Here is a 24313-nt window from a genome sequence, read left to right as displayed (position 1 = left end):
TTTATTATTTATTCCCAATCAAATGTGATAGTGAGAGTCGATGCGAAAAAAATATCAGATTTATTTGATAATGTTTAATCATCCGAAAGGCAAAATCGTAGCAAATAATAATAATAATAATAATAATAATAATAAAAGAAATCACGTCAAATGATATTCCTCTGGTTCGCTGTGAACGCGGTGTTATTGTAGTTCCTTGCCCCCGCCGCGTTCCTCCTCCCCGGCTCCTTCCGTCGTCGCTGGCGGAACCGACTGCCTTCTGTCGTCGCCGAAGGCATCACGTTTTCTCCCGTCAAAATAAAGGAGAAGGAGAAGGCCAACAACAAAGACAAAAAGAAGACACAGACTCCCAACCCTAGCTAGGTCCGTTGCCCCTAGCTCCAACCCTGATCCTTTGTCGATCACTTGATCCTAGTCCTATTCCTCTTGACTTCCATCCTTCCGAACTCATTTAACTCTTTCTTCTTCTCCCCTTCCTCGAGATCCGGTTGCGTCCGGGTTCAAGCGTCCCATTGAAAATAGCAGCGAGTGCTTGATTTACTCGAGAGCTCAGATTTCCGAGGTGAAATCGAGTTTTTTTTTTTTTTTTTTGGACATTTCTTGAATCAATTCCCCCAAACTTGTTGCGGATCAATATCTCTGTCTGTGTGTTCATGCTGCAGTTTGATTGGGGGTAATTTACTGCGCTTCGAGAGTTGGACGGTAATTTAAGTGGAATTGGTTCCCTAAAAAGTTCCATGGGGCCTCTTCTTTTCGTCATCGTCGCGTTCCCATGTACCGTGGGAGCCATATCATTGGCTATGCTTCATATATACAGGCACCTGTTGAATTATACGGAGCCGACTTATCAGCGCTACATAGTTCGCATTGTCTTTATGGTTCCGGTATGCTGATTTGCGTTTGCCTAACTCACTTTGTTCTTTGATACTGACGGTTTACAAGTTGCTTGATCTGTGACTTGATATGCAATTCCAATAGTCCAATCACATTGCATTTTTTACGCCTTCTTTTATATAGTCTAGGTACATTTTCACTAGTTGCAATTTTTAGAAACAAATGACATGTATCAATAATTTGGTGTTATTTCCCAATACGATTCAACTACAAAGATTATATCATGTGAAAAATGTTCTTGCACTTTTAGCGGTAATCCCTTTTCCTACCAAACCCATAACTAGTTGCCTAAGATTATATTGCATATATTTACTCTCATTTTGGGCAAAAATTTATGACAGAGAGCCATGAATAGGAAGATATGCTGAGAACTCAAATCTTATTTCGGTCTTGAGACACAGTAATTTAGTTTTATTTGTCTTTGTGCAATAAGGAAATAAATTAAAACTAACCTAAATAGATGCAAGTTATAGTTGCATGTGGATGCAGATCCTAATTTGAGATTATTATTCTTTTAGTGTTTGGAATCTTAAATCTGTAGGTGATAGTTTGATGGTACTTTTATACCATTTTTCATTTATTTTTTCCTTCACTATATGATCATAGAACTCACATAATCCTTGCTCAATATTAAAGCAGGTGTGCATTTATTACCTTCTATTGATATCTAAGGCTTATGCTATAAACTTCATGATAGACTATAATTTACCTGTTTGTATAAGGCTACAATGTACAAGATGCACGTTAATGTACCTTCAACATAGTGAGGCAAATAGGTGAAATTACGCAGGTAAGGTTCAACATAGCTGAATCTTGGGGAAAAAAATGAACATGTAGTGACCGAATAGCAGCTGATGACTGATATTTCCTTATGAAAGATGAGCAGAACCTTGGTTCTGAGTCAACATTATGTTGGACAAAGGGAACAAAGTACAATTTTTAAGTAATCGTTATGTGGATAACTCGATGCATGATCAAGCTGTATGCAACAACTATGACGAGCTGTATGCCCCAACTAGAATAGGAAAGTTTTGGATTGCATTTAATCTTAGTTAAAAAAAACATAATCATGCAATGATTCATTGTTCAGATAAACTGTTAAATATACTAATAACCTGGTAAGCATTATAATTCTTTGAAGAGGTTGGGAGCAAACATAGCTGATATTGAACCTGAATATGTTGTAATTCTGTAATGGAACTGTGGATGGCTTATTGGTTGTAAAAAGAAAAGGTAACCGTGTCAAGAAAATTGTTTTGACTTTGCTGGGTGAATTCATTGATCTTGTTTGTTTAAGAAAAACTTTCTGGTTTTCAGAAAATAAAATTTAAAAGCTAAAAAGAGATGTAAAATAAATATTAATATTAATCTTTCTTGACACATTTAAATTTATTATTGGTGAATGATACAATAAATACTTTTTTCCTTCCTAATTTTCAAATGTTTTCTTTTATTTTTTGAAAATTTAAAAAAAAATCACAAATCAAACAAAGCATTTTTCTCCCTTGTTTAGAAGATACTAGTTCATGCATCCACAGACTTATAGTCCTTTCGTTCTGAAAATAATTAATGTTCCCTAGCTAGATAATTCATGAACTTCTCATGTAGCCTTCTTCCTTTTCACATTTTTTTCCCTCTTTATTCTACATTCTCCAATGCCTGGAATGGAGGTCAATTCTCTTTTATGAGAGATACTTTTTGATTGTGTTCTTGATAATTATATAATATATTATAATTTATAGATATATAGATAGATTATGGGCTATAAGTTATTTTTTGTTTCATCATATGTGTTTCTTTGTTTTCCTATGCTGAATAGATGATTCTGATATATTTTTTTTAATATCAATTTGATTAGGTTTAAACATGTTTTGACTGATTGATCAGTTTAACTTGTTTTGTCAGGTTTATGCACTGATGTCATTCTTGTCACTCATCCTTAGTCATCGCTCAATATATTTTAATTCTATTCGAGAAGTGTAAGTATGCATATCATAACTGTCATGCTAAATATCTTGTTCCAAATCATTTGATAATGCATGTTGTTAATGCTGTTGTATCATTTTTTCTAAATATTTTTGATTTGTTTATGACATTTACTGCAATTTAATGTCAAATTGAGAAGACTAATTAGAATTTATGTTGAAGTTTGCTGTATGTGACTAACCTACCCAAGTCTACTTTTTATTTGTTTCAAAAAGTTATGGTTATTTTGAGGTGCTTGGTGCCCATTTTTTGTATCTTTAAACTTCAAATTCAAGATTGTGTAGGGAAACATGTCTGGTAATACTTATGTGTTGAATTGAACTAATGCATGTGCACCAATGATTAAGCTTTGTTTGTAGCGCCTGGACCTTTTATAATTGCATAGTTTCTAACATTGTAGAAAGAAGGATTGATGGATGATTTGCATGTTCCAAAAGCTGTAATTTATTACAAGACCAAGTTTATATAATTTGTTTTATTGGAAAATAGGACTATCATTTTTGTATTGGAAATTATTGGTTTTCACAGATATCAGATTATGCTCCAAAATTCTGCCTTGCTGATAGATCATTGCAAATTTTCCTAATACACAGTCTTCTTGGTATCTTCAAATGAGTGATTCTTGAATAGCATAGTTTAACAAATTAGGTAATAGGTATCTTAATTTGCTTTGGCATTCATGCATCTCCATGTGCCATGAATGATACTATCCTATGCCTATCCTCGAATATTTTGTGATTTTGTGAGGCTAAATAATCTCAGATATGCTGGTCTTTTTTCCTAACCGTAAAGGGAAAAAAATTACTTGTTTATACGTTGTGATTGCTGGTTATTTTTTCCCTCGATTTCTGCTCCTCTGGTAGAATGCAGACAAGGACTTGAGGACCCTTCATTTTACGTGCAAGTTTGGTGATAATCGTCATAAACAATAACTAATTATTGTGTCAGCTATGAAGCATGGGTCATTTACAACTTTCTTTCACTTTGCTTGGCATGGGTTGGAGGTCCAGGTGCAGTGGTCTTGAGTTTAAGTGGTCGATCTCTGAAGCCTTCATGGTACCTAATGACATGCTGTTTTTCTGCTATTCCACTCGATGGGTTTGTGCTCTGTCAATTTCTTTCTTTCCTTTATTGATTCTTTTATTACTTTATATCTTCTTATTTATTCTTGAACATACTGGGTTCAACAGACGTTTTATAAGAAGGTGCAAGCAAGGCGGTTTACAATTTGTAATTCTGAAGCCTATTTTAGTAGTTATTACCTTCATTCTCTATGCAAAAGGGAAGTATGAAGATGGAAATTTCAGTGTGGACCAAGCCTATCTTTACCTCACAATTATCTACACGATATCATATTCTATGGCACTATATGCTCTTGCTTTGTTTTACGTCGCATGTAAAGATTTGCTCCGGCCTTTTAACCCTGTGCCAAAGTTCATTATGATCAAGTCTGTCGTTTTTCTCACTTACTGGCAGGTATTTTCTTAAATTTTCTAATTTGATCATTTTGACACTAGCAGATCTTCAAGAACACGAAGCTAATTATTATGATCTTTTCTACCTTTTCTGTGTGTGCGCGCAGGGTGTTCTGGTTTTTCTTGCAGCCAAGTCTAATCTTATAAAAGATGCCGAAGAAGCTGCTGATTTTCAAAATTTCATTATATGCGTCGAGATGCTTGCAGCTGCTGTTGGTCACTTCTATGCATTCCCTTACAAGGAGTATGCAGGTGCCAACATTGGCTCTTCTGGCGATTTAAGGGCGAGTCTTTTCCATGCACTAAAGTTTAGTGATTTCTACCACGACACAGTCCATCAGGTAATTCATCTTGTGATTTGCACAAATCAATCATTTCCACACTTTGAGAGATATTTTCCTATGTTATCTTTGGGCAACATTATAATAATTTCATCTCGACACAGTTCGCCCCTACTTATCATGATTATACACTCTACAATCACAACGATGGTGAGGAAGGTGCCACAAAGTACCGGTCGAGGACCTTTGTGCCTACTGGCCAGGAGATGGATGCCGTGAGAAAGAACAAACAGATGTACGCAGGGAAGCTGGATGAAGTTCAGTTATCTAGCGTATCCACTTCGAGCTCAAGCAGCCCTGTGAAATCAAGCACACGCGCCAGCCAGCCAGACTTGGAAGCAATCAAATCTTATTTGCTCAAAGAAAGCAACGCTTCTTCTGCTCAACCATATGACCTTTCAGTACTAGTTGGTACCGATTTAATGAACTATCCCGCCAAAGTTCCTGCAGTTGACGACATGGGCAATGATGTTCATCGATGATTCTTTTGTTTTTCTTATGACCTCGTCGATTGTGAGACATAGGCCAACTCAAACTAGATGCATCAGTCAGTCAGGGATCCGCTTCTTTGTTTGCAAATAGTCCTCAGTGTTTGTGTTGATTGCCTCAGGAAGACTTTGCTGCTTGGTGCAATTGCTTCGCTTCCATCTCATCTCATCTCACGTGGACAGGCTGTAAAGTGTTTTCTGGGTAATGTAATGTGATTTTAGCCCATCCGTGATTTGGAATTTGCATTTTATCCAGACAGATGTGAATGGCGCAGCCTTGCAATCCAAAATGACTACTGCAGACACAGCACTAAAAGCCGAAAATGAATACGGTTTGTCTCCAATGTCCCTGTTAATTTAGAATGTTAATTTATTCTAAGATCAATACAGAAAATTAATTACGGATGATTATTAATATTTAAAATAATGACTAATAAGGAAGGTATTTATCTAATTCGACCGTGACAGCGCTAAAAGCTGAACACGATTCAAATTCAGAAAATTTAAATTATATTTTAATAATAATAATAATAATATTTAAAGAGGACTATCTGAATCAGCTTTACGTAATCTGTAAAAACCTTTTATATCGCAATATGGAGTCCAGTTACGAAGCAGGTATGAGCATGGGTAAATTCTAGAACTCGCGGCTTAACCTTTTCTTGGTGCTTAAGACTCCATATATTTTTGTCAAACAAAAATGCTATAAATAATGCAACGTTTACTTTCCTTCGACTCGGAGAGAGAGACTCAGGGCTTCCGTCGCTCGTCGGGCCGATCCTAGCCATCTCTCAGGTTCGTTATTCTCACTTCCTCCTTGAATCTTTACCTCGCCATCGTTTCGGTTTCTGGTTGCCCATCTTTCTTTGTTGATCCGTTGATTATCGTTCCGATGTTTGCTGACCTAATTGTTCTTTGATTCATTTTTTTAATCTTTTGATTCACCAGGATTCTGTTCGTGATTGAGTGATACATGGGGTTCAAGGCGGTTTTTGCATCACTGCAAGATATTTTTCCACAGGTCAGACAATAAAAGCTTCCCTTTTTGCTTCACTGCAAGATATTATCTGTGCTGCTTCATAAATCAAAACAGTAAGTTACTAAATAATTTGAGATCTTAGGTGGACTAAGGCCAATTGAATAGCGTGTGAGTGATTTGATTATGTATATTGAAAACAATTATATGTGAGTTATAGAGTGTTTATTTTCATTGTAAAAGAAAGAGGAGCTGTTTAGATTGTATTAGTCTTTTTTTTTTAATTTAATTTCCATTAAGCTGATGTGGTTATGTATATTGAACCCAATTGATCTTATCATGCTTTAAATTTTTGGATTTCATCATTAAGTTAGCGGCTAACTTGATAATGCTATGAAGAAAGTTTCTGAGGGAGAATATTTTCTAAATAACTAATGAATGATTTCAAGGTAATTTGTGTAAGTTCAAAAAATAATTTACTTGGTAAAATATATTGAAATCGAAGTTTCTCTGAGGTCAATTGAACCCACAACGCTTCATATGCCTCCACCCTTGTATAAATGTATAACAAATGTCATGCTTGTACTTGTTGAAAAATATTTTGCAGATATGTTTTTAAGTTACTGATCAAATGCACTTGAAGCTGGAATGAGTTTATTTTTGTAATTAGTTAAATTATTTTGAACGTGATTGTATTTTAAATTTATTTATTGCCTCTAATCTTCAATAACTTTGAGCAATTTATATTTTGAAATTTGGTTTTAAATGTTAGTTAGTGTTCCTACACTAGCATAAGATTTTGTCGCTTTTGTTAATGTCCTTACAGATTGATCTGCGAATATTGAAGGCTGTCGCTCTTGAGCATCCTAATGATATTGATGCTGCAGCTGAATCTATTCTTGTAGAAATTCTACCCTCAATTGCCACTTCTAACGAATCATCATTCGCTCTACAAGATGCAAATGAAGTGGTTCGTGTCTCAACTTCAGGTAATGCTTCTTTTGTTCTCTGGTTGACGTCCATAAATTTTGTGCTATAAGTTCTAATTCTTTTCTTGCTATACACCTGTTGCAGGATAAAACACGGATTTCCAAATCATTTTATTGTTTTCATGTATTTATACTCTTTTTTTTTTTTTTTTGCAGATGGAAAGGGTAAGCAGCCTATGTTTTATGAACATCAAGAAGAGGAACGAACATCAAATCATCTATCTGGGAATGAGCTTGTAGTTTGGGAAAATACAGTTTCTAGTCATGGTCCAACCTCTACCTCTGCCTCTGCCAATACAGGGTCATCATGTATTTATACTGTTTTTTTTTAATTTTTTTATTTTTATTTTGCAGCTGAAAAGGGTAAGCAGACTATGTTTTATGAACATCAAGATGAGGAACAAACTTCAAATCATCTATCTGGGAAAGAGCCTGTAGTTTCGGAAAATACAGTTTCTAGTCATGGTTCAACCTCTGCCTCTGCTAATACAGGGTCACCATGCATTGTGGAAACAGATGCTAGAGATCCACAAGTTAGCCTTGCAAGTTACTCAAAGGAACTAGAGCATCCAGCATCAGATATTAATGTTTTCAAGGAACTAAATACAAATTCCAACTCTGAAAGAAATGTTAAAGTGAATGGACTTGATCTAAACCATAGTGGAGTTTTTCCATCGAATCAATTGTTTGAACCGTTTATGGATGCTCTTAATGATATAAGTCAGGAAGATAGTGTTCCCCTTGCTAGTTTCAATCTTGCACAGGAAGATGAATGTCCTTTAGAGCAACCTATCATACAGCCATCAATTGAAAATTCACATACTGAGGCTAATGGTATGCATGATAATAATCAAACATCATATGATCAAGATTCTTCAGCCTCTGCTTCATTTAGTTATGACCAACATCCACAATTGAAATCATTGGATTTTGATTTGAATTCTATGTCAAAGGACAAAATTATGTGTGATGGGAGCTACTCTTTAAATGGTTCCTTGGAACAGTCATTTCAAATTGAGCCTCTGAATGCTCAGAACCTCTCTGAGTTGAAATTGGATGCTGCTGCTTTAGATTGCATTACCTCAGGTGGTGTTAAAGTTTGTGAAGTAGATAATTCCAAGGGTTATGTTGTCAGTAAGTTTGCCACCGTCACAAGTGCATTTGAAAACACACACTCTAAGTGTCCTGAAAAGGATACGACTGAATTCATATCTTATGAGAATGGGTTGCTACCTAATGATGACAGTCTACCAACAACTTTGATTACACGATCAGGCCATTTTATTGACATTGAGTTTCTTGAGGGTATGCTTTCTGATGCTAAAGGCAAAAAGGTAAATCTCAATTCTTTGTATTCTTCCATTCATTCACTATTTCTGTTGACCTGTGAGAAAATGCTCTCTGCAAACCAATGTGTAAACTCTAGTGTCTAGACAAGATAAGTTCTGGCTAGGTGGTTCTAGTTATTTTTATTAAAGTGTATCAGTAGTGTATCTGTCTAGAAAAATGATTCATTTCCTCGGTTTGTTAAGAAATAGTTTAACATGCCATGAGCCATTGAGAATGTTCCATTAAAGCAATAGTTAATTGTCTTCATTGTAGTAAGCAGGCTTTACATTTTTGTTTAGTAAAATAGCTGGTAATAGCTTCTTATTTGAAATCATCCTTTCAATTTTTGGTCTTGCTTCTTAGCCACCATGTTCTGTCTTTCTGAATCAAATTGACAGTTTTATGTCTTGTAAAAGTTTCCTTTTCTTAGGAAATCAACATGACAGAATGTGTTATTTCTGTATTGTCGAAATATACATCTTGTAATTTGAATTGCCTTAAAACTAAAAAGTTGTTGCAGGAAAGTTTGTCATCTGCTGTGGAATTAGCTAGTAATTTGATGAGAGATGTGGAGCTACTGGAGGACAGGAGCAAGCATGCTAAAGAGGTGGCTTCTAATGCAGGCCAAGATATTCTATCCAAGGCTGAGGAACTTAAGGTCATGGTAGTACCAGCAAAGGAAGAAAATGATAAGGTCGGTGGCATAATCTGATATGTTGTTCTGGTTATTTATTTCTAATGGTCATTTTATTAAGATGTGTGCTTTATTTTGCAGCTTGCTGGAGTGATTTATGGTGAGAAAGCTATATTAGCTACTGAAACCCAAGAACTCCAGTCCAGACTGCTTAGTTTGTCAAATGAAAGGAATAAATCTCTTTCAGTGATTGAGGAGGTTAATACTGACACTTTTCTCTTGAGTGTATGTATGGTTGTTAGGCTATTTGAATCCTTAAACAAAACTTAGATTAATGCACCTTTTCCCTTCATTATAGTTTCCAATTTATTATAATGATAATAACAACAATACATAGGAAAATGTGTTTTTGAAAATATTATTAACAAAGCTTCAAAAGGAATCTTCAGAGTTCAGACTGTATGCCATCAGTATTAATACATTAAAAAAATGTTTTATTCTTATCTAAAATATTCAACACTTACTGTAAGTTATCAACTACTAAATAGGGTAGTCTAGGATTTTAAACTAATTTTGTGCGATTTAAATTTTTTAAATGAACCAAATAAAGCTTTTCATCGACAAATACAAACTGCATATGTAATATGCATCCGTAGGTGGTTTTTTCTATTTGGTCTCTTTCAGAAATTATGATTGCTAGATATGCATCCAAGGTGACCACATATACGACCTAAACCAGGGTGCTGTTAAAATTCATGATTACTAGATATGACATACGAGAGTGAAAATGTTTATGTCAATGGAATTCTGATAAAATTTGTTGATTGCTTCTAAGGCAATATCTTAGTACATATATTTCAAGATTTATTAACTTATTGTTATGTATTCTTCTACCCTGAAAGATAAATGGAATATTCATACAACATACTTTTTTTAACGAAAAAGATTCTCTTATATTTCATTAATTGATTCATGTTTTATTTTTCTTTCTTGCATATTTATTTTATTTTTATTAATTGCAGTTATGCTAACGCACACCATCATTTTTAAATTGAGCTATACTCTGCCAAACTATTTCCATGTATGTTCTTATAAATAATGAGCCATATTTGAATTTAGAGGTGGCTTTTGTATATATTGCCGAATGCAAGTCTTTGTTTATACAACTAAAATTGAAGTATGAAATTTACTTGTATTTCAGATTCGTGAAACCCTTGAAATACGCATAGCTGCTATGAAGGAGGAAATTGCAGCAGCTGAACGAGAGAAGCTTGAGAAAGAAGCAGCAGCTCAGAGGGTTCTCAATGAACAGGAAGCCATCATGGCTTCTATAGTGGAAGAATCAAAAAAACTGCAAGAAGAAACAGAAAAGAACTCTAAGGTAATGCTCTATTTTCCAAGCATACAAAACAGGAATACATTGAAAGGTTATCTACTATTCTGGGAAACTAGCATAGCTAAATTTTACTTTCCTTTTTTTTTTTTTACCTTTTTCCTACAGCTGAGGGAGTTTTTGATGGATCGTGGCCGCATAGTCGATGCACTCCAGTAAGTTTGGATTCTCATATTTTGTTTATGTTACTAAATGCACAAATATGAGAGAATCATGGTGTCAATATGATTTTTTTGTTTTATTTTTGACAAGTTTGATATGAATAGAAATGAAACTAATTCCATCTCGATGAATAGTCATTTAGGTAGGAGGGGATGCTTTTAGTTCATAGACATAATGGACCACTGAATTTGTCCATATGAGACATGAGATGGACTGTTATACAATTATTGTCTTATTGTCATTCAACGGTATTGGCTTTTCTTTAATACTATTTGGCAATTGGCATTAGAGTAGGGACAGCCACTACGAGAATATCTTCAAATAGCTACGGAATTCGTGACGGATTTTAATTCCGTTGCAATTTAATAGGATTTTAGCAACTGAGTCAGGAATCCGTCGGCGAAATATGAATTCTAATTCAATCAGTGAATTTAGATTTACTGACTGAATTTGTATTCAGTTGGTATTTCGCCGACGGATTTCTTATTATTTGACCTATTTTCCAAAATTGACATTAGGGGACACCTTTTTAAAATATAGACTTAGTCTTTATGTTTGTGTGTGGGAACTAACAAGCTTATAGCAGTTCAGCTTCAACGCATTGCTTCCTATATGTTTGTACGGGCTCAATTTCAATATCGAGTAGAATTTGAGTGGAGCAAAGGGGGCACCTTAATATTTAAATATAATGGAACTTCACCCTTATCTAGAGGTTGGACTAATGAGCCTGGAGATTCTAGCTTCAACATTGTAGAGATTATATCGATCTGCAACTACTTATATTTGCATTTGGTGTTGTCCTTAACCTTCCATTTTTGCTTGCCATTCTAACTGAAGGGATTTAAGAACTGCGTTTGGCTTATTCGGATTATTATGTAGAATTATTCAGTGCCCGAGATTCCGTCTAAGTCACATGTCCATGAAGTTTCAATAGTAATTGCACTTATCTTCTCGTTTCAGAGGTGAAATTGCTATAATCTGTGAAGATGTTATGCTGCTGAAACAAAGAGTCGACAGCGGTTTACCTTCTGGTCGATCTGTGCTTGGGATACCTTCCGGCTTGTCTGCTTCGTCGAGCTCATCACATGGTGGGTGCAAACATTCATCGTCGGACGTGCCAGTTCTTGAGCTCAAAGATAGCACGGAGAACCTTTCAGTTCATGACAATATCGCGGCGACACCTTCAAACGCTGAGGGTGACAAATATGTTATTGAGCATTCCAACGACGTTGACATTGACTGGGAAATTGTGAAAGATGGTATCTTCTGAATCTTTCAAGAGTAGAGCTATAGCTTGATGCCTTGATATATAGTTTTCTTTTTTTTAAAAAAAATAAATTGTCTTATTTGAATGTAATTAAGTGTTCTTGTTTCCCAAACTTGCATTATGGCCTGTCGTTACTTTTGATACATGGATGCATATAAAGAGTTTGACTTTGCCATTCATTGGAGCGTTGATGGTAAGTGCAGTGATAATGTTGTTTAATCGATGTATTATGTCATGCATGCACAAAGAAACGGCAATTTACGAATGGGTCAAAAACGTATTATATTTGGTACACATTTAATTTTCTACTTTTTCTATTTTAACTCTCCCATTTTTCTTGCTTTTATTTCCTCTTTCGTATGTATATAATTTCTGTTGTTTTTTTCTTCTCTCTGTTTTCTTGCTCTTTCTTTTGTCTACGTGTATAACTTGGGCATGATATAATTTATATCAATTCTCTTTTTCCTGTCTTTCTTTTATAATGATTCTTTTTAGCTTATTCTTTGGATAATGTTTTAATATATCTAGAATAATCGAAATAAGTAATGGAAGATATCATTAGATTTCTTATAGTTTCAACATCTATAAGATTTAAAATGGATATAATTTTACTTATCTAGGTCTATCAGTGAATTTTGATCAAAAGTTATTTATGAATTTAGAGATATCATATTGTAATTATTTTAGGTTTTGTGGATTTTTGATAGTGGAAGGAGTCCAACGTTGTCTTTCATTATTTATTTTGATTTCTTTAGAGGTGTTAAATTTTATCGAAAGAATCAACTAAATCTTAAATCATATGAACTTGATATGATTCTATATCATGCCTATGGGATTTAGGTTTTTGTTGATTCTTTCATTAATATTTTAACACCTTCAAAAAAATCGAAATAAGTAATGGAGGGTACTGTTAATTCCTTGTAGTCTCATAAATTCACAAGACATGATTGTAATCATTTTAGGTTCTATGGATTTTTAAGATTGCAAGGAGTCCAACGATGTCTTTTATTGCTTATTTTGATTTCTCCGGAGGTGTTAAAATGTTATCGAAAGAATCAGCAAAACTCTAAACTTCGTGGGTTTGATATAAATCATATCGACCTGGAGACCTCATATTTCATATTAGGCCCACGTGATTTAGGATTTAGTTGATTTTTTGGATAATATTTTAACACCTTAAAAAAAAGTCAAAATAAGCGATGGAGGGTACTGTTGGACTCCTTGCAACCTCAGAAATTCACAGGACTTGAAATAGATCCAATCAGATTTATCTAGATCCATTAGTGAGTTTCGATCAAAACTCACTCATCAACCTATAAACCTTAGATTGCAATCATTTCAGGTGATGTGTATTTATGATACTATAAGGAGTCTAACAGTGCCCTCTATTACTTATTTCAGCTTTTCTGAATATGTTAAAATGCTATTGTAAGAATCATAAAAAATCTAAATCTCATGGGCCTGATATGAATTATATCAAACTCATGTTGAGTTTGATATGAAATCATATCAGACCCACGGAGTTTAAGGTTTAGCTGATTATTTCAATGATATTTTAGCACATCTAGATAAGTCGAAATAAGAATAGAGGCAATCGTTGGACTCTTTACAGCCTTAGAACTCGGATCTATCTAGATCCATTAATGATTTTTGATCAAAATTTATTGGTTGATCTATAAATCTCAGATTGTAACTATTTTAGGTTTTATGAATTTCTAAAATCGTAAGAAGTCCAACATTACTCTTCATTGCTTATTTAGGTTCTTCCGAAATTGTTAAAATATTATTGAAAGAATCAATTAACCTAAAGTTTGGTGGGCATGATATGAAATCATATGAGACGTTATGTATGCATGTAAAAGAGAGGTGGTACGTGTAAGAGAGTGGAAAGAAAGTGAAGGAGGAGTCGAGGAGGGCATACCAGAGAGAGTAAAAACTTAAGTGTATTTTTTTTTTAGTAAATATCAAAAATAGTGCGTCTTTTAATCAAATTGCAAACCTCCCGCGCCTGGTAAATTGCCGAAGAAACACACAGAAACGCAAAACAAGCATCTAAAAAAAAACTAAAGAAATTATCAAAACGCCGTTCGTAAATTTTTTAACAGGCCGTTTTACCCTTGAAATTATTAATATTATAGCTATATGACGATTATAAAAGTTAACAATTAATTTTTATTTTATGAATACTTATAAGAAATAGTTTATCAGGACAATTTGAAGATCATTCAAATCTTAAACAATATTCTTTAAAAAGCTAACGGTCAGTTTTAATTAAAATTATCCAAATTTAAAACATAAAATGTCGTTTTCAAAACAAAGAAAACTCGAAGGATTGAAATAATTTTTTATTTCAAAATCTACGTTGAAAATGTTAATTATAGTCTGCCGTTTATTATATTAGAATTAGGTTTTTAAAGATTGTGATCCGTCTGAAAGCTGAGTCGAATGAAGGCGGGTCTTGATGTACTGGGGGTTAACGAAAAGTCGCTGCGGCATCCGATCTATCTGGCACTCTCCGGAAGGGTTCACATGGGCGGATGACGAAGGGTGATGACCAGGATAATGACGCTAGGGCTCTACGCACACTCAGACAAGCCCCCGAGTCGTTAGAGACCAGAAACCAAGGAAAAAGTCCCTGGGTCAGGCCCTCCGACACTCAAGTCAGGTACTTTTTCTCCAGAAGCACAGAGAAATGACGAAAAGTAAAAACGAGTAAGAAATGACAAGTGAGCGTACCTCCGTAAGGAACAAAGCATCCCATTTTATACTGGAACGGATGTTTCTGGGGTCTGGTGGGTGTCAGGAAATGTCGGCTGTCAGGCTTTGTCTGACGGTGAATGACACACGACATCTTCTCATAGGCCGGCGGCAGGACAAAAGGGGTAATGAGCCCCGACTATTGGCATATTCCCTGACACTCTGATTATTCTCTGACAAGTAGTTACGATTCCCTTGCTTGTCCTGTAGTGTTTGGTATCCTTCGCTCGTGATTGCTAAGCTGGGCCTTTGTACTTGCTAACCCCGGTCTGATATCGCCTCCCGACCTTAGTTCGGTTCTGTTTATCCCGACTCCAAAGCTGTACGTCTGACTTCATCCAACCCGACCTATATGCCTGCATCCAATTCTGCTTACCTTGGACCATGAGGCTATGAATTCTGACCTATATATATCTTTAGCTAGCAGATCTCGACCTGCACGTTTCATCGATGTATCTTGCGCCCAAGGATAGAAGTCTCGACCTGTATCTTTGGTAAGCACACTCCTGACCTGTACGTTTGTCGATGTATCTTGCGACGCAAAGCTAGAAGTCTCGACCCATATCCTTGCCAGACATCACCTACCAACCTGCTTATGTTCTCTATAATCCATAATTCGTACGTCCCGACCTGTACGCCAGGTCTGTATACCGACCTACTTCTGTCCTTTGTAATCTATGATTAGTACGTACCAACCTATACGGTAGGTCTGTATACTGACCTGCTTCTGTCTTCTGTAATCCATGGTTTGTACGTCTCAATCTGTACGCCAGGTTTGTATATCAATTTGCTTCTGTCTTCTGTAATCCATGGTTCGTACGTCCCGACTAATACGCCAGGTCTGTATACCGACCTGCTTCCGTCCTCTGTAATCTATAGTTCGTACGTACCGACCTGTACACCAGGCCTGTATATCGACCTGCTTCTGTCCTCTATAATCCATGGTTCGTCCGTTCGGACCTGTAGATCTGTATACCGACCTGCTTCGGTCCTCCATAATCCCTGGTTCGTACGTCCCAACCTGTACGCTAGGTCTATTCTACGCCAGAGGTCTTTTCCTTCTCCACCTTTACCTGATCTGTCAGCCCTAACCGTATCAGATTGTTTAAAAGATTTTTAAATAGTGAGTATTTACGAATTTGTAATAATTACCGCTATATGTCTAATATCCAAACTCCATTGAATTATATTTTTTTTATATAAGCAAATATATTAGTATCTAGATTAGATTATTAAATTGTTTGTAAATTAATATTTTTTTGATAAATATTATTTGGAATATTAAATTACTTATAAAACTACAGATATTGATTATACTGTCAGAAATGGTCAAAATTGACTTTATTAACTTAATAACGGTGATTATAAAGTACATTATACACAGTAGGATTATCATAATGGAAAAATGGCGGCAATATTTGAAATTTAGCGCGATTGAAATTAATTAATCTGTTAAGAAAATGTAGAACTGAACAGTTAGGGATTGAAATTAACTATTTAAGGACCTGCACGAATCAAACTTGTCCCGTAATCAATCAATCAATCGTCATTAATCTTCAATCCTCATTCATTCCCTTCGATTCCATCGGCGATCGATCGGCATGGCGACGAGTTTGAAGAAGTGGAGCAGAGTGGAGGTGATCCAGCGAAACAGTTCACGCTGGATTCCTCCCTACTCATGGCACTGCGCCGTACTCCTCACCGTCATGAATTCCCGCCAATTCATCGTCAAGTACAAGGACTCCAAGATGGGGCTGCAGTGCGTGCCGAGGGACTGGATCCGCCCTCGCCCTCCCCCCATCGTCGGCCGTTTCCCGTGGAGAGCCGGCGACATGGTCGAGGTATTCGAGGACTACGCGTGGTGGCCGGCCAACGTCGTCGACATAATAATCAATGGTGATAATCGGATCATTAGCGTTTGTCCCTTGAACTCAATGAGGGAGATCCGAGTTCGCCCTTCCAAGATCCGGCTGAGGAAGCAATGGATTCAAGAACAGAACTGGTCGATCATCGATGAGTTTACGGTACATACGAATGCATGCTATTGCTACCTACCTGTAATTAATTTCTTCTTTATATATATATATATATATATATATATATATATATATATATATATATATATATATAATTTATGAGATGGTTCTCTTGATTAATTATTATATATATTTATTTATTATTTGTTTTTTATGCAGAATTACGAGTACCGATTAGAGACGGAGGAAGATTTTCCTTACGGTGTCGGCGGCGGCAAAGCTCCAGCGTGCGACGACAGAGAGTCCTGCAACACCACTGGCCGGAAAAGGAGGAGATCAACCGAGGAGGAGGAGGAGGAGGAGCTCCGGCAGCGCCTACGACGAATCACTGTCTCGCTGCCTTCCCCCGCTTCTTCGACGGATTACGACTCCAGCGATTCATCATCGTCTTCCATGGATGATTCCCCATTGTCTTCCGTCGATAGTTCGAAGTCTCCGTTATTTTAATTTCATTCTTTTAATTTTTTTTTTCCCCCATGTTCATCCGCCTGCTTGCGTGCAGATTATCATGACTTTTTCTATTTCTTTTTTCAGTTTGTTTTTGTAAGACAATTACAAACCACTATTAAATCAAGTTCATTTATTATTTGGCTCTACTAGTTTCCCCTTATCTTAATTATCTCGTTTTTTTTAAAAAAAAATATATTATAATAATAAATAAAATAAATAATTTTATTTAGTAATATATTTATTTTTATTAAATAAATAAATAAATAAATAATTTTCTAGATTAAATTATTAGCGCGATCAAATTATACACACTAGTATTAGCATAAGATACTGAAATAGATGGCGGCAGCCTTTAAAATTTATCGCGCGATTGAATTAATCCGTTAAGAAAATGTAGACAATTTCAAAACTATTTAAGTAGCTCACTCTCACTGAATGCACGAATTAATCAAACTTGTTCCGCAATCAATCAATACTCATTCTTCAATCTTCATTCTGTAATTCCATTCCATCCATCGACGACATGGCGACGAGGTTGAGGAAGGGTAGCAGAGTGGAGGTCATGTTCCAAGACGCCGACGATCGCCCCATGCCGCCGTATTCATGGCGCCGCGGCGATCTCCTCTCTTTCAATTCGTGCCAGTTCATTGTTCGCCTCGATGACCCCCAGGTGCCGGTGCAGTGCGTCCCCAGGGACTGCATCCGCCCCCTCGCTCCTCCCTTTGTCGGCCGTTTCCCGTGGAAAGTAGGCAACGTGGTCGAGGTCTTGGAGGACTACGCGTGGTGGCCGGCTATAGTCGTCGGTGTGGATGTGCATCGTCGGATCTTCAGCGTTTGCCTATGGAACTCGGGGAGGGAGATTCAAGTTCGCTCGTTCAATCTCCGACAGAGGAAGCAATGGATTCACAAACAATGGTCGCTCGTCGATAAGTTTGAGGTACGCATCCATTTTTTTTTTTAATATATAAATCACGAGATCGATCAATCAATTGTGTTACTGATATTCATAATTTGTTTTTGATGCAGAAGCATGAATATCGATCGGAAGCGGAGGAAGAATTTCCTTTCAGTGGTGGAGACAGAGCTCCGTCGTGCGCCGCCGCCGATACAGAGTCCTGCAACGTGGTCGCCCGGAAGAGGAGGAGTCCGACCCAAAGAGAGGAGGAGGAGCTACGCCAACGCCGGAACCGACGCCGAGTCAATTTCCGGGTTCCCGCTCCGTCTTCTTCGACGTCTTCTGTCGATAGTTCTCCTTATCCTAATTAGTTTAGTTAACACAACTGCGCTCTGTTTGCGCCTTCACCCTCCGTTTGAATGCAAATTGTTTTTACTTTTTATTATTATTATTATTAATTTCCAGTTTTTTAAAATTTTTTAATGGAAATTATTAATTATTATTTTCTTTTTACTTTTTTCCATTTAACTTATATTATATTACTACTATTTAAACGGTTACAAAAGAAATAATTTTACAATGAAACATTGTTATTTTCGACATTTCTAATGGTAGACTATAGGTTTTGAAAAACTTAAAATATATGGAGATTGTTTTGTTATTTTTTTATTATATTTTAATATCTTTTAAAAGTTGTAATAAATAATAGATAACATATTTGAACTTTTTGAAATACCAGAAATCTATAAGAATTGAAATGAATGCAATCAGAACTCTCTAGGTCCATCAATAGGTTTTGATCAAAATTTACTGATGAAACTAGAGACCTCATATTACAGCCATTTCAGGTCATATGAATTTTTAAAATTGTAAGAAATCCAAATATATTCTCCATTATTATTTTTGACATTCCTAGTGGTGAATCAAAGGTTTTGAAAAACCTAAATCACTTTTTTTTTTTTATTGTTAGGTTTGATATCTCTCCATATCAAGCCTACATTATGAAGAGATATTAGGCTCATGTTGGGCCTGATATCTCTTCGTATCAAGTCCAATAAAAAAAGAAAAAAAAGGAAAAAAAAAAGAAAAAAAAAGAGAGATTTAGGTTTTTCAAAACCTCTTGTCCACTATTAGAAATGTCGAAAATAACAATGGAGAGCATATTTAGACTCCTTGTAATTTTAGAAATCTACAGGACCTGAAATGACTGCAATCTGAGGACTCTAGGTCGATTAGTGGATTTCAGTCAAAGCCCACTAATAAACCTAGAGAGTTCCGATTGTACCCATTTCAATTCATGTGGATTTCTAAAATTACAAAGAGTCTAAATATGCTCTCCATTGTTATTTTCATCATTCCTAATGGTGGAACAAAGATTTTAAAAAACCTAAATCTTTTTTTCCCCTGTTGTTAGGCTTGATATCTCCTCGTATCAAGCCCACATTGAGCTTAATATGTGAGCCTGATATGGAGAGATATCAGGCCTAATGTTGATCTGATCTCCTATAACAAAAAGAAGATATGTTACATGTATAGTAGGAAAGAGAAATAGAGAAATAACAAAGAAAAGAAAAAAGAAAATCAATTAAATTTGTCAGGAGAATAGAATAGGAAGACCACTGTAAAAAGATACCCTCTTTGATAAATATTATGTAACTTTGGTAAATTCAAAAACCTAAGTACACTTTTGATAAATTACCGACGTAAGTTTAAGAGGGTGAGATAACAAAATAACTCTAAATGTGATAGTCGGTTATCAATTGTTGCAACAGGTTAGGCGCGAAATGGTTGCAAAAGAAGAGTTACAGAGATAGAGTCGGTCTCATTCCAGATGTGCAGATGAACCATAAACAAAAATGTCCATCCAAATTGTATGGATGGAGTTGTTTCACCTAGATCAATTAAGGGAAGCCTGCTGTCGTCCATCAGGAATTGCGAATAGCACGACTCGCTTGGAAGGGCGCAAGAACGGCACATCGCACTTGTAGTAGCCTTTCCTTTCGAGCTGGATTATCTCGCCTCGCTTCAGGTTCCGCATGTTGGCATCTCCAATTGCTAGTGTTTCACGCCTTGTGCAGGGATTTAGATTATCAAGAAAGTCTTCCCCTTCTTCAAGCTGTAGTTTCAAATTGGTAGGAGTGTTAATCATATAATGCAGACGTTTGAGTACTAAAATTAATGGAGTTCATCAGTAGTGTTCTTCCCTAAATATCAACACTGACAATGAAAAGATGTAGATTATCTTAAAACAAAGCAAATACAACCCAAGTTTATGTAAAAAAAAAAAAATTCTATTCTGCTTTTGATTTACAGCGATATATTGTCATTATATGTGACTCGTAACAAGACTTATCATGATTCAACATTTGATGGAGGCAGAAGATTTTCTTCTTCTGTGCTAAAACTGGTGAACAATATGATTACAAGGAGTTTTTTTATCCTAACATGAAAATTAGCAACTTAAGAACACTAAATCTTAATTGTCAATCTACCCATATTGTTCCAAGAGAATTAATTCCATCTCATAACAATGACACAATCAAGTATTAAAACTGCATGGAATAAATACTAAATCATGAAGATAAATGCCAAAACACCAAACATAATTGATGATACCTAACAGTATATAAATGCAATTGGTATTATTAGTATTTAAATAAGCATTTGTGTAAATGGAAGACTACCCAGATGCAGAGTAATGCTGCCTATGAAATAAAATGATTAGGCATACTGTCCTATTTACATTACCATACACATTAGGTTAATACTGAAATTAACTAATGTCGCACCGAACATCAACTTGCAAATTAAAGAGTTACCTTTTTCTTTTTTATCAAGTAGTCAAATTCAAGAAGAGAAAGGTGAACCAATTCCTCGGTTTCAGGAAGCCAAGTTAGCTTCAACTTTGTTGTTTTCACTGAGCCTTCAGGGTGGAGAACACCAACCAGCTGGGTTATATTTCCATCTTCCTTCTTGATCTCTTTCACAACGGCATTGCCCCAATCCATCAATGTGACCTCCTCTCCCTCTGTGATTGACGATGCATCAACATGGTCTAACCATATTCTCTTTGTATAGGTCGTAGCCTTCTGGCCAGCTGGCTCATATTTTTTATGTCTAGGTATAATTCTAACAAAAGGTTTCTCCGGTCCATTTTCAAGGATCAAAATTACACTCTTCTCTTCAATGACAGCAGTGTGTCTTGGGCAAACAGGATCAATTATCTTCTTATTGATGGTCCACAATTTGTCCCATTCCATCAAGTTCAGATTTTTGGAGGCACCCTGCATTCAAATGAAAACTATAAGCATACACTTAATATGAAATTAGTTTTTGTACAAAAGGTTAAGATCATAATGTCACCTGTTGAAGAATGAATTGTACGAGTGCCTCAATCTTTAGGCCTCTACGCACAATCCCCTGGACAGTTGGGAAACGTGGATCATCCCACCCATCTACTTTCCCATTTTGGACAAACCAAAGAAGTTTTCTCTTGCTTAGAAGTGTATATACCATGTTCAACCGGCTAAATTCATATATTTGGACATCTCGCAGGGCCATATCCGCAAGAATGCGATGATACTGTGCATTGCGATCATGATATTCACTTGCTCTAAGGGCATGAGTAATACCCTCAACAGAATCAACAAATGGACATGCAAAGTCATAAGTTGGATACACCTTATACTTGGGCCCAATACGGTGGTGAGAATCCAGATTGCAGCGGTAGTAAACAGGATCTCGAAGAGATTTGTTAGGGTCTTGCATATCCAGCTTACCCCTTACACAGCATTGTAAGCCTCTCACCGAACCTGTAATCATCTCTTTCCACATTGCCATATTCTCCTCTACAGTATTGTTCCTACACCTTGAATCAATCCCATCCATCCTCTCCTTTTGCATTTGTTCCCTGGGTGTATCATCCACATAAGCTTTTCCCTCAAGGATCAACTTTTCAGCCATTTTCATCAAATCATCAAAGTAATCTGATGTGTAAGTAACCTTTTCATACGTAACACCCAACGTATCAATGTCCTTCAGAACATTATCTACAAATTCACTGCTTTCTTTTGAAGGATTAGTGTCGTCGAAGCGAATTAGTAACTGCCCTTGATACCTCTCAGCAAAGTATGTGTTCAGCAAAGCAGCCTTTGAATGCCCAATATGGAGATAGCCACTAGGCTCAGGAGCAAACCGCAAGCGTACTTCTCCAACTTTAGCACCAGGAAGATCTACCTCAAATCCGGCAGTATTTTCCTTTGGCAGAGCCCTTCCACTAGAATCTTTTGAATTGCCACTACCTACAATACCCTTAGAATTACCTACATGAACCTTCCCTAATCCTCTCTTGCCGACATATGCAGCAATGACTTCATTTAAAGCATCGCCATGTTCAGTCAATATTGAATTAAACCAACGAACCAAATTCTGGTACTTCTTTGATTTTCTAAGACTTTCCCACCTTTGCCCAGTGCCTGCAGACAGTTCATTGCACCACGATGTAGTTACAAATGAAAATCAGTGACAAGAAGCTCATAGTCAAAATATGTACATTGAAAAAGGGAACAAGTTCTAGGAATTACTATACCTGCAAGGGCAGACCATATTGCAATGTCAGCAATGGACACATAAAAACCAACCAACAAGGTTCGCAAAGTAAGATGCCCATCAACATGTGAACAGGCATTCTCAAATTCAGATCCAGACAAAAAGACCAAGGAAAACTCAAGCCATTTATCAATCTGTCAGAAACAATGGACAAATCATAATATATCTCTATGATTCAGTAAGCCAATCAATAAACATGTACAAAATATGATATATACCTGCTCAGCTTCCAACCTGTCCTGCCCATAAAAATTAGGAAGAGCTGCGATACTACCAATGTGCCGGAGTAGTGTGTCAGTACCTTGTAAAACTTCCCTGAATCATTGCACAAAGCATCAAGGTTTGGGTACAAAGGTGGCTTAGAGAGGGGGGAACAAGAGAATAATTTGGGTAAATATGACCTAATCAACCTTAAATTGGACCTTTTAACTCTGCAAAAAGCCATGTAAAGAATTAACAAGACATGCCTATTGTGATATTATCCAGCAGGGAAAAGGAAAATGCAAGGCTAGGTGTAAGATAGAGCTAGTAGACCAACAAATTAGGATGGCTTACATTCATAAGTGATCAAGAGGGTGGAGGGGAAAATAAAAAAGAAAACTTGCCAACCATCGATAAGAAGATGCTTCTACATATATACACATGGTAGCAAAAGGTGGAATCCGCCAACCCAGCAGCCCCGGTCAGCCCCACGACCATATGTGATCTACATATATACACATGAACGCACGCACAGTAGCAGGCCAACTGATTGAGGTTTAACAGAACAGATATAGAAAGTTTACTCATCGGATGGGATAGCAATATTTATATGTAGAAAATGAGATCTTTCTTCCAAACAAAGAGGGAAATAATACATCTAATTGACCGTATTTGAACGTCTAGAATTACGCAACTTGAAGCTGAAGCAGACCCTCCGCACATTACCATAAAAAATTGATTTTTAAGAGTAAGCGCCTTACCCAGAAGCGAGACGGATGGCAGGATCGGAGCCAGGAGGGAGGAAGGGATCAGTGGAGAGCCTGATGCCGGCGATCTTAGCAGCAGCGATCACCGACAGCGGCGGGTTGTCGACAGAGAAAGAGACGTTCAACTCCATGGCGCGCCAAGCCCTGTGCAGCGCCAATCGAGGAGGGTCTTCTTGTTCCGAAAGCTGGTCAGGCAGCAGAATAACTAGGGTTAGTAGCGGGACACTAACGCGAAGCACCAAACAGCATCATTTTTACAGAGTAAATTACAACAATATCCATTCTCTTCGTATAAAATTCCGAAGAACATCGTTTGAGAACTACGCGTACATCCTCGTCATCGACAAAACCGCAAGTGGTAGGTGTGAGGGTGAAGGGCCATTACCAGATCGAACTCCAAAGCTGCTCGACCGAGAACTGGGGAAAGCTCACGGAGCAACGGCGGAGAAATCCTGGGTGCCGTCGGCTTATACTACAACAGGAGATCACAGTAGGCGATCGGGACGACGGCGAAAGAGGGAGTTGACGCCGGAGAAGAGTCAGTTGAGGCGGCGCCCAGAAACGAGCCGACGACTCGGCACGGGCTTTTGTGGAACTGCAACGGGCAGCAGGCTAAATACGTCTTTGTCAATAAAAGACTAATAAAATTTATTTTAATTTCCATT

General features: G+C 36.7%; 5 protein-coding genes across 6 annotated transcripts; 4 read left to right on the top strand and 1 right to left on the bottom strand.

Annotated features, from left to right (window-relative positions):
- The first annotated feature begins 151 nt into the window (after positions 1-151).
- LOC121977207 (transmembrane protein 184A-like) lies at positions 152-5435 on the top strand. Its single transcript, XM_042529791.1, has 7 exons — positions 152-562; positions 663-884; positions 2800-2873; positions 3829-3978; positions 4071-4356; positions 4463-4696; positions 4801-5435. The coding sequence occupies exons 2-7, from the start codon at positions 738-740 to the stop codon at positions 5176-5178; spliced, it is 1269 nt and encodes a 422-aa protein (XP_042385725.1). The 5' UTR covers positions 152-562; positions 663-737; the 3' UTR covers positions 5179-5435.
- Positions 5436-5585: 150 nt separating this feature from the next.
- On the top strand, positions 5586-12113 carry LOC121977206. 2 transcript variants are annotated; one of them, XM_042529790.1, is made up of 10 exons: positions 5586-5979; positions 6133-6205; positions 6987-7149; positions 7306-7416; positions 7504-8483; positions 8999-9172; positions 9254-9370; positions 10314-10493; positions 10614-10660; positions 11628-12113. In XM_042529790.1, exons 2-10 carry the CDS (start codon positions 6158-6160, stop codon positions 11935-11937), a joined length of 2130 nt encoding a protein of 709 aa, XP_042385724.1. In that variant the 5' UTR covers positions 5586-5979; positions 6133-6157; the 3' UTR covers positions 11938-12113. The 2 variants fall into 2 exon arrangements, with proteins under 2 accessions (XP_042385724.1, XP_042385723.1); XM_042529789.1 differs by having other exon boundaries at positions 8990-9172.
- Positions 12114-16292: 4179 nt separating this feature from the next.
- On the top strand, positions 16293-17174 carry LOC121978782. Its single transcript, XM_042531078.1, has 2 exons — positions 16293-16715; positions 16887-17174. Exons 1-2 carry the CDS (start codon positions 16293-16295, stop codon positions 17172-17174), a joined length of 711 nt encoding a protein of 236 aa, XP_042387012.1.
- A 526-nt stretch (positions 17175-17700) lies between these two features.
- On the top strand, positions 17701-18443 carry LOC121978781. Its single transcript, XM_042531077.1, has 2 exons — positions 17701-18114; positions 18204-18443. Exons 1-2 carry the CDS (start codon positions 17701-17703, stop codon positions 18441-18443), a joined length of 654 nt encoding a protein of 217 aa, XP_042387011.1.
- Positions 18444-19692: 1249 nt separating this feature from the next.
- On the bottom strand, positions 19693-24251 carry LOC121977205 (glutamate--tRNA ligase, cytoplasmic-like). The gene is made up of 7 exons (XM_042529788.1): positions 24034-24251; positions 23643-23833; positions 22899-22995; positions 22661-22814; positions 21436-22547; positions 20892-21356; positions 19693-20188 (listed from the first exon to the last, which is right to left on the bottom strand). The coding sequence occupies exons 2-7, from the start codon at positions 23777-23779 to the stop codon at positions 19970-19972; spliced, it is 2184 nt and encodes a 727-aa protein (XP_042385722.1). The 5' UTR covers positions 23780-23833; positions 24034-24251; the 3' UTR covers positions 19693-19969.
- Between the last annotated feature and the right edge of the window lie 62 nt (positions 24252-24313).

This window comes from Zingiber officinale, chromosome 4B (genome assembly GCF_018446385.1).
Source record: "Zingiber officinale cultivar Zhangliang chromosome 4B, Zo_v1.1, whole genome shotgun sequence".
NCBI classification, from domain to species: domain Eukaryota; kingdom Viridiplantae; phylum Streptophyta; class Magnoliopsida; order Zingiberales; family Zingiberaceae; genus Zingiber; species Zingiber officinale.
The sequence above is the reverse complement of the archived record's forward strand: the minus strand, read 5'-3'. Positions and strand labels throughout refer to the sequence as shown.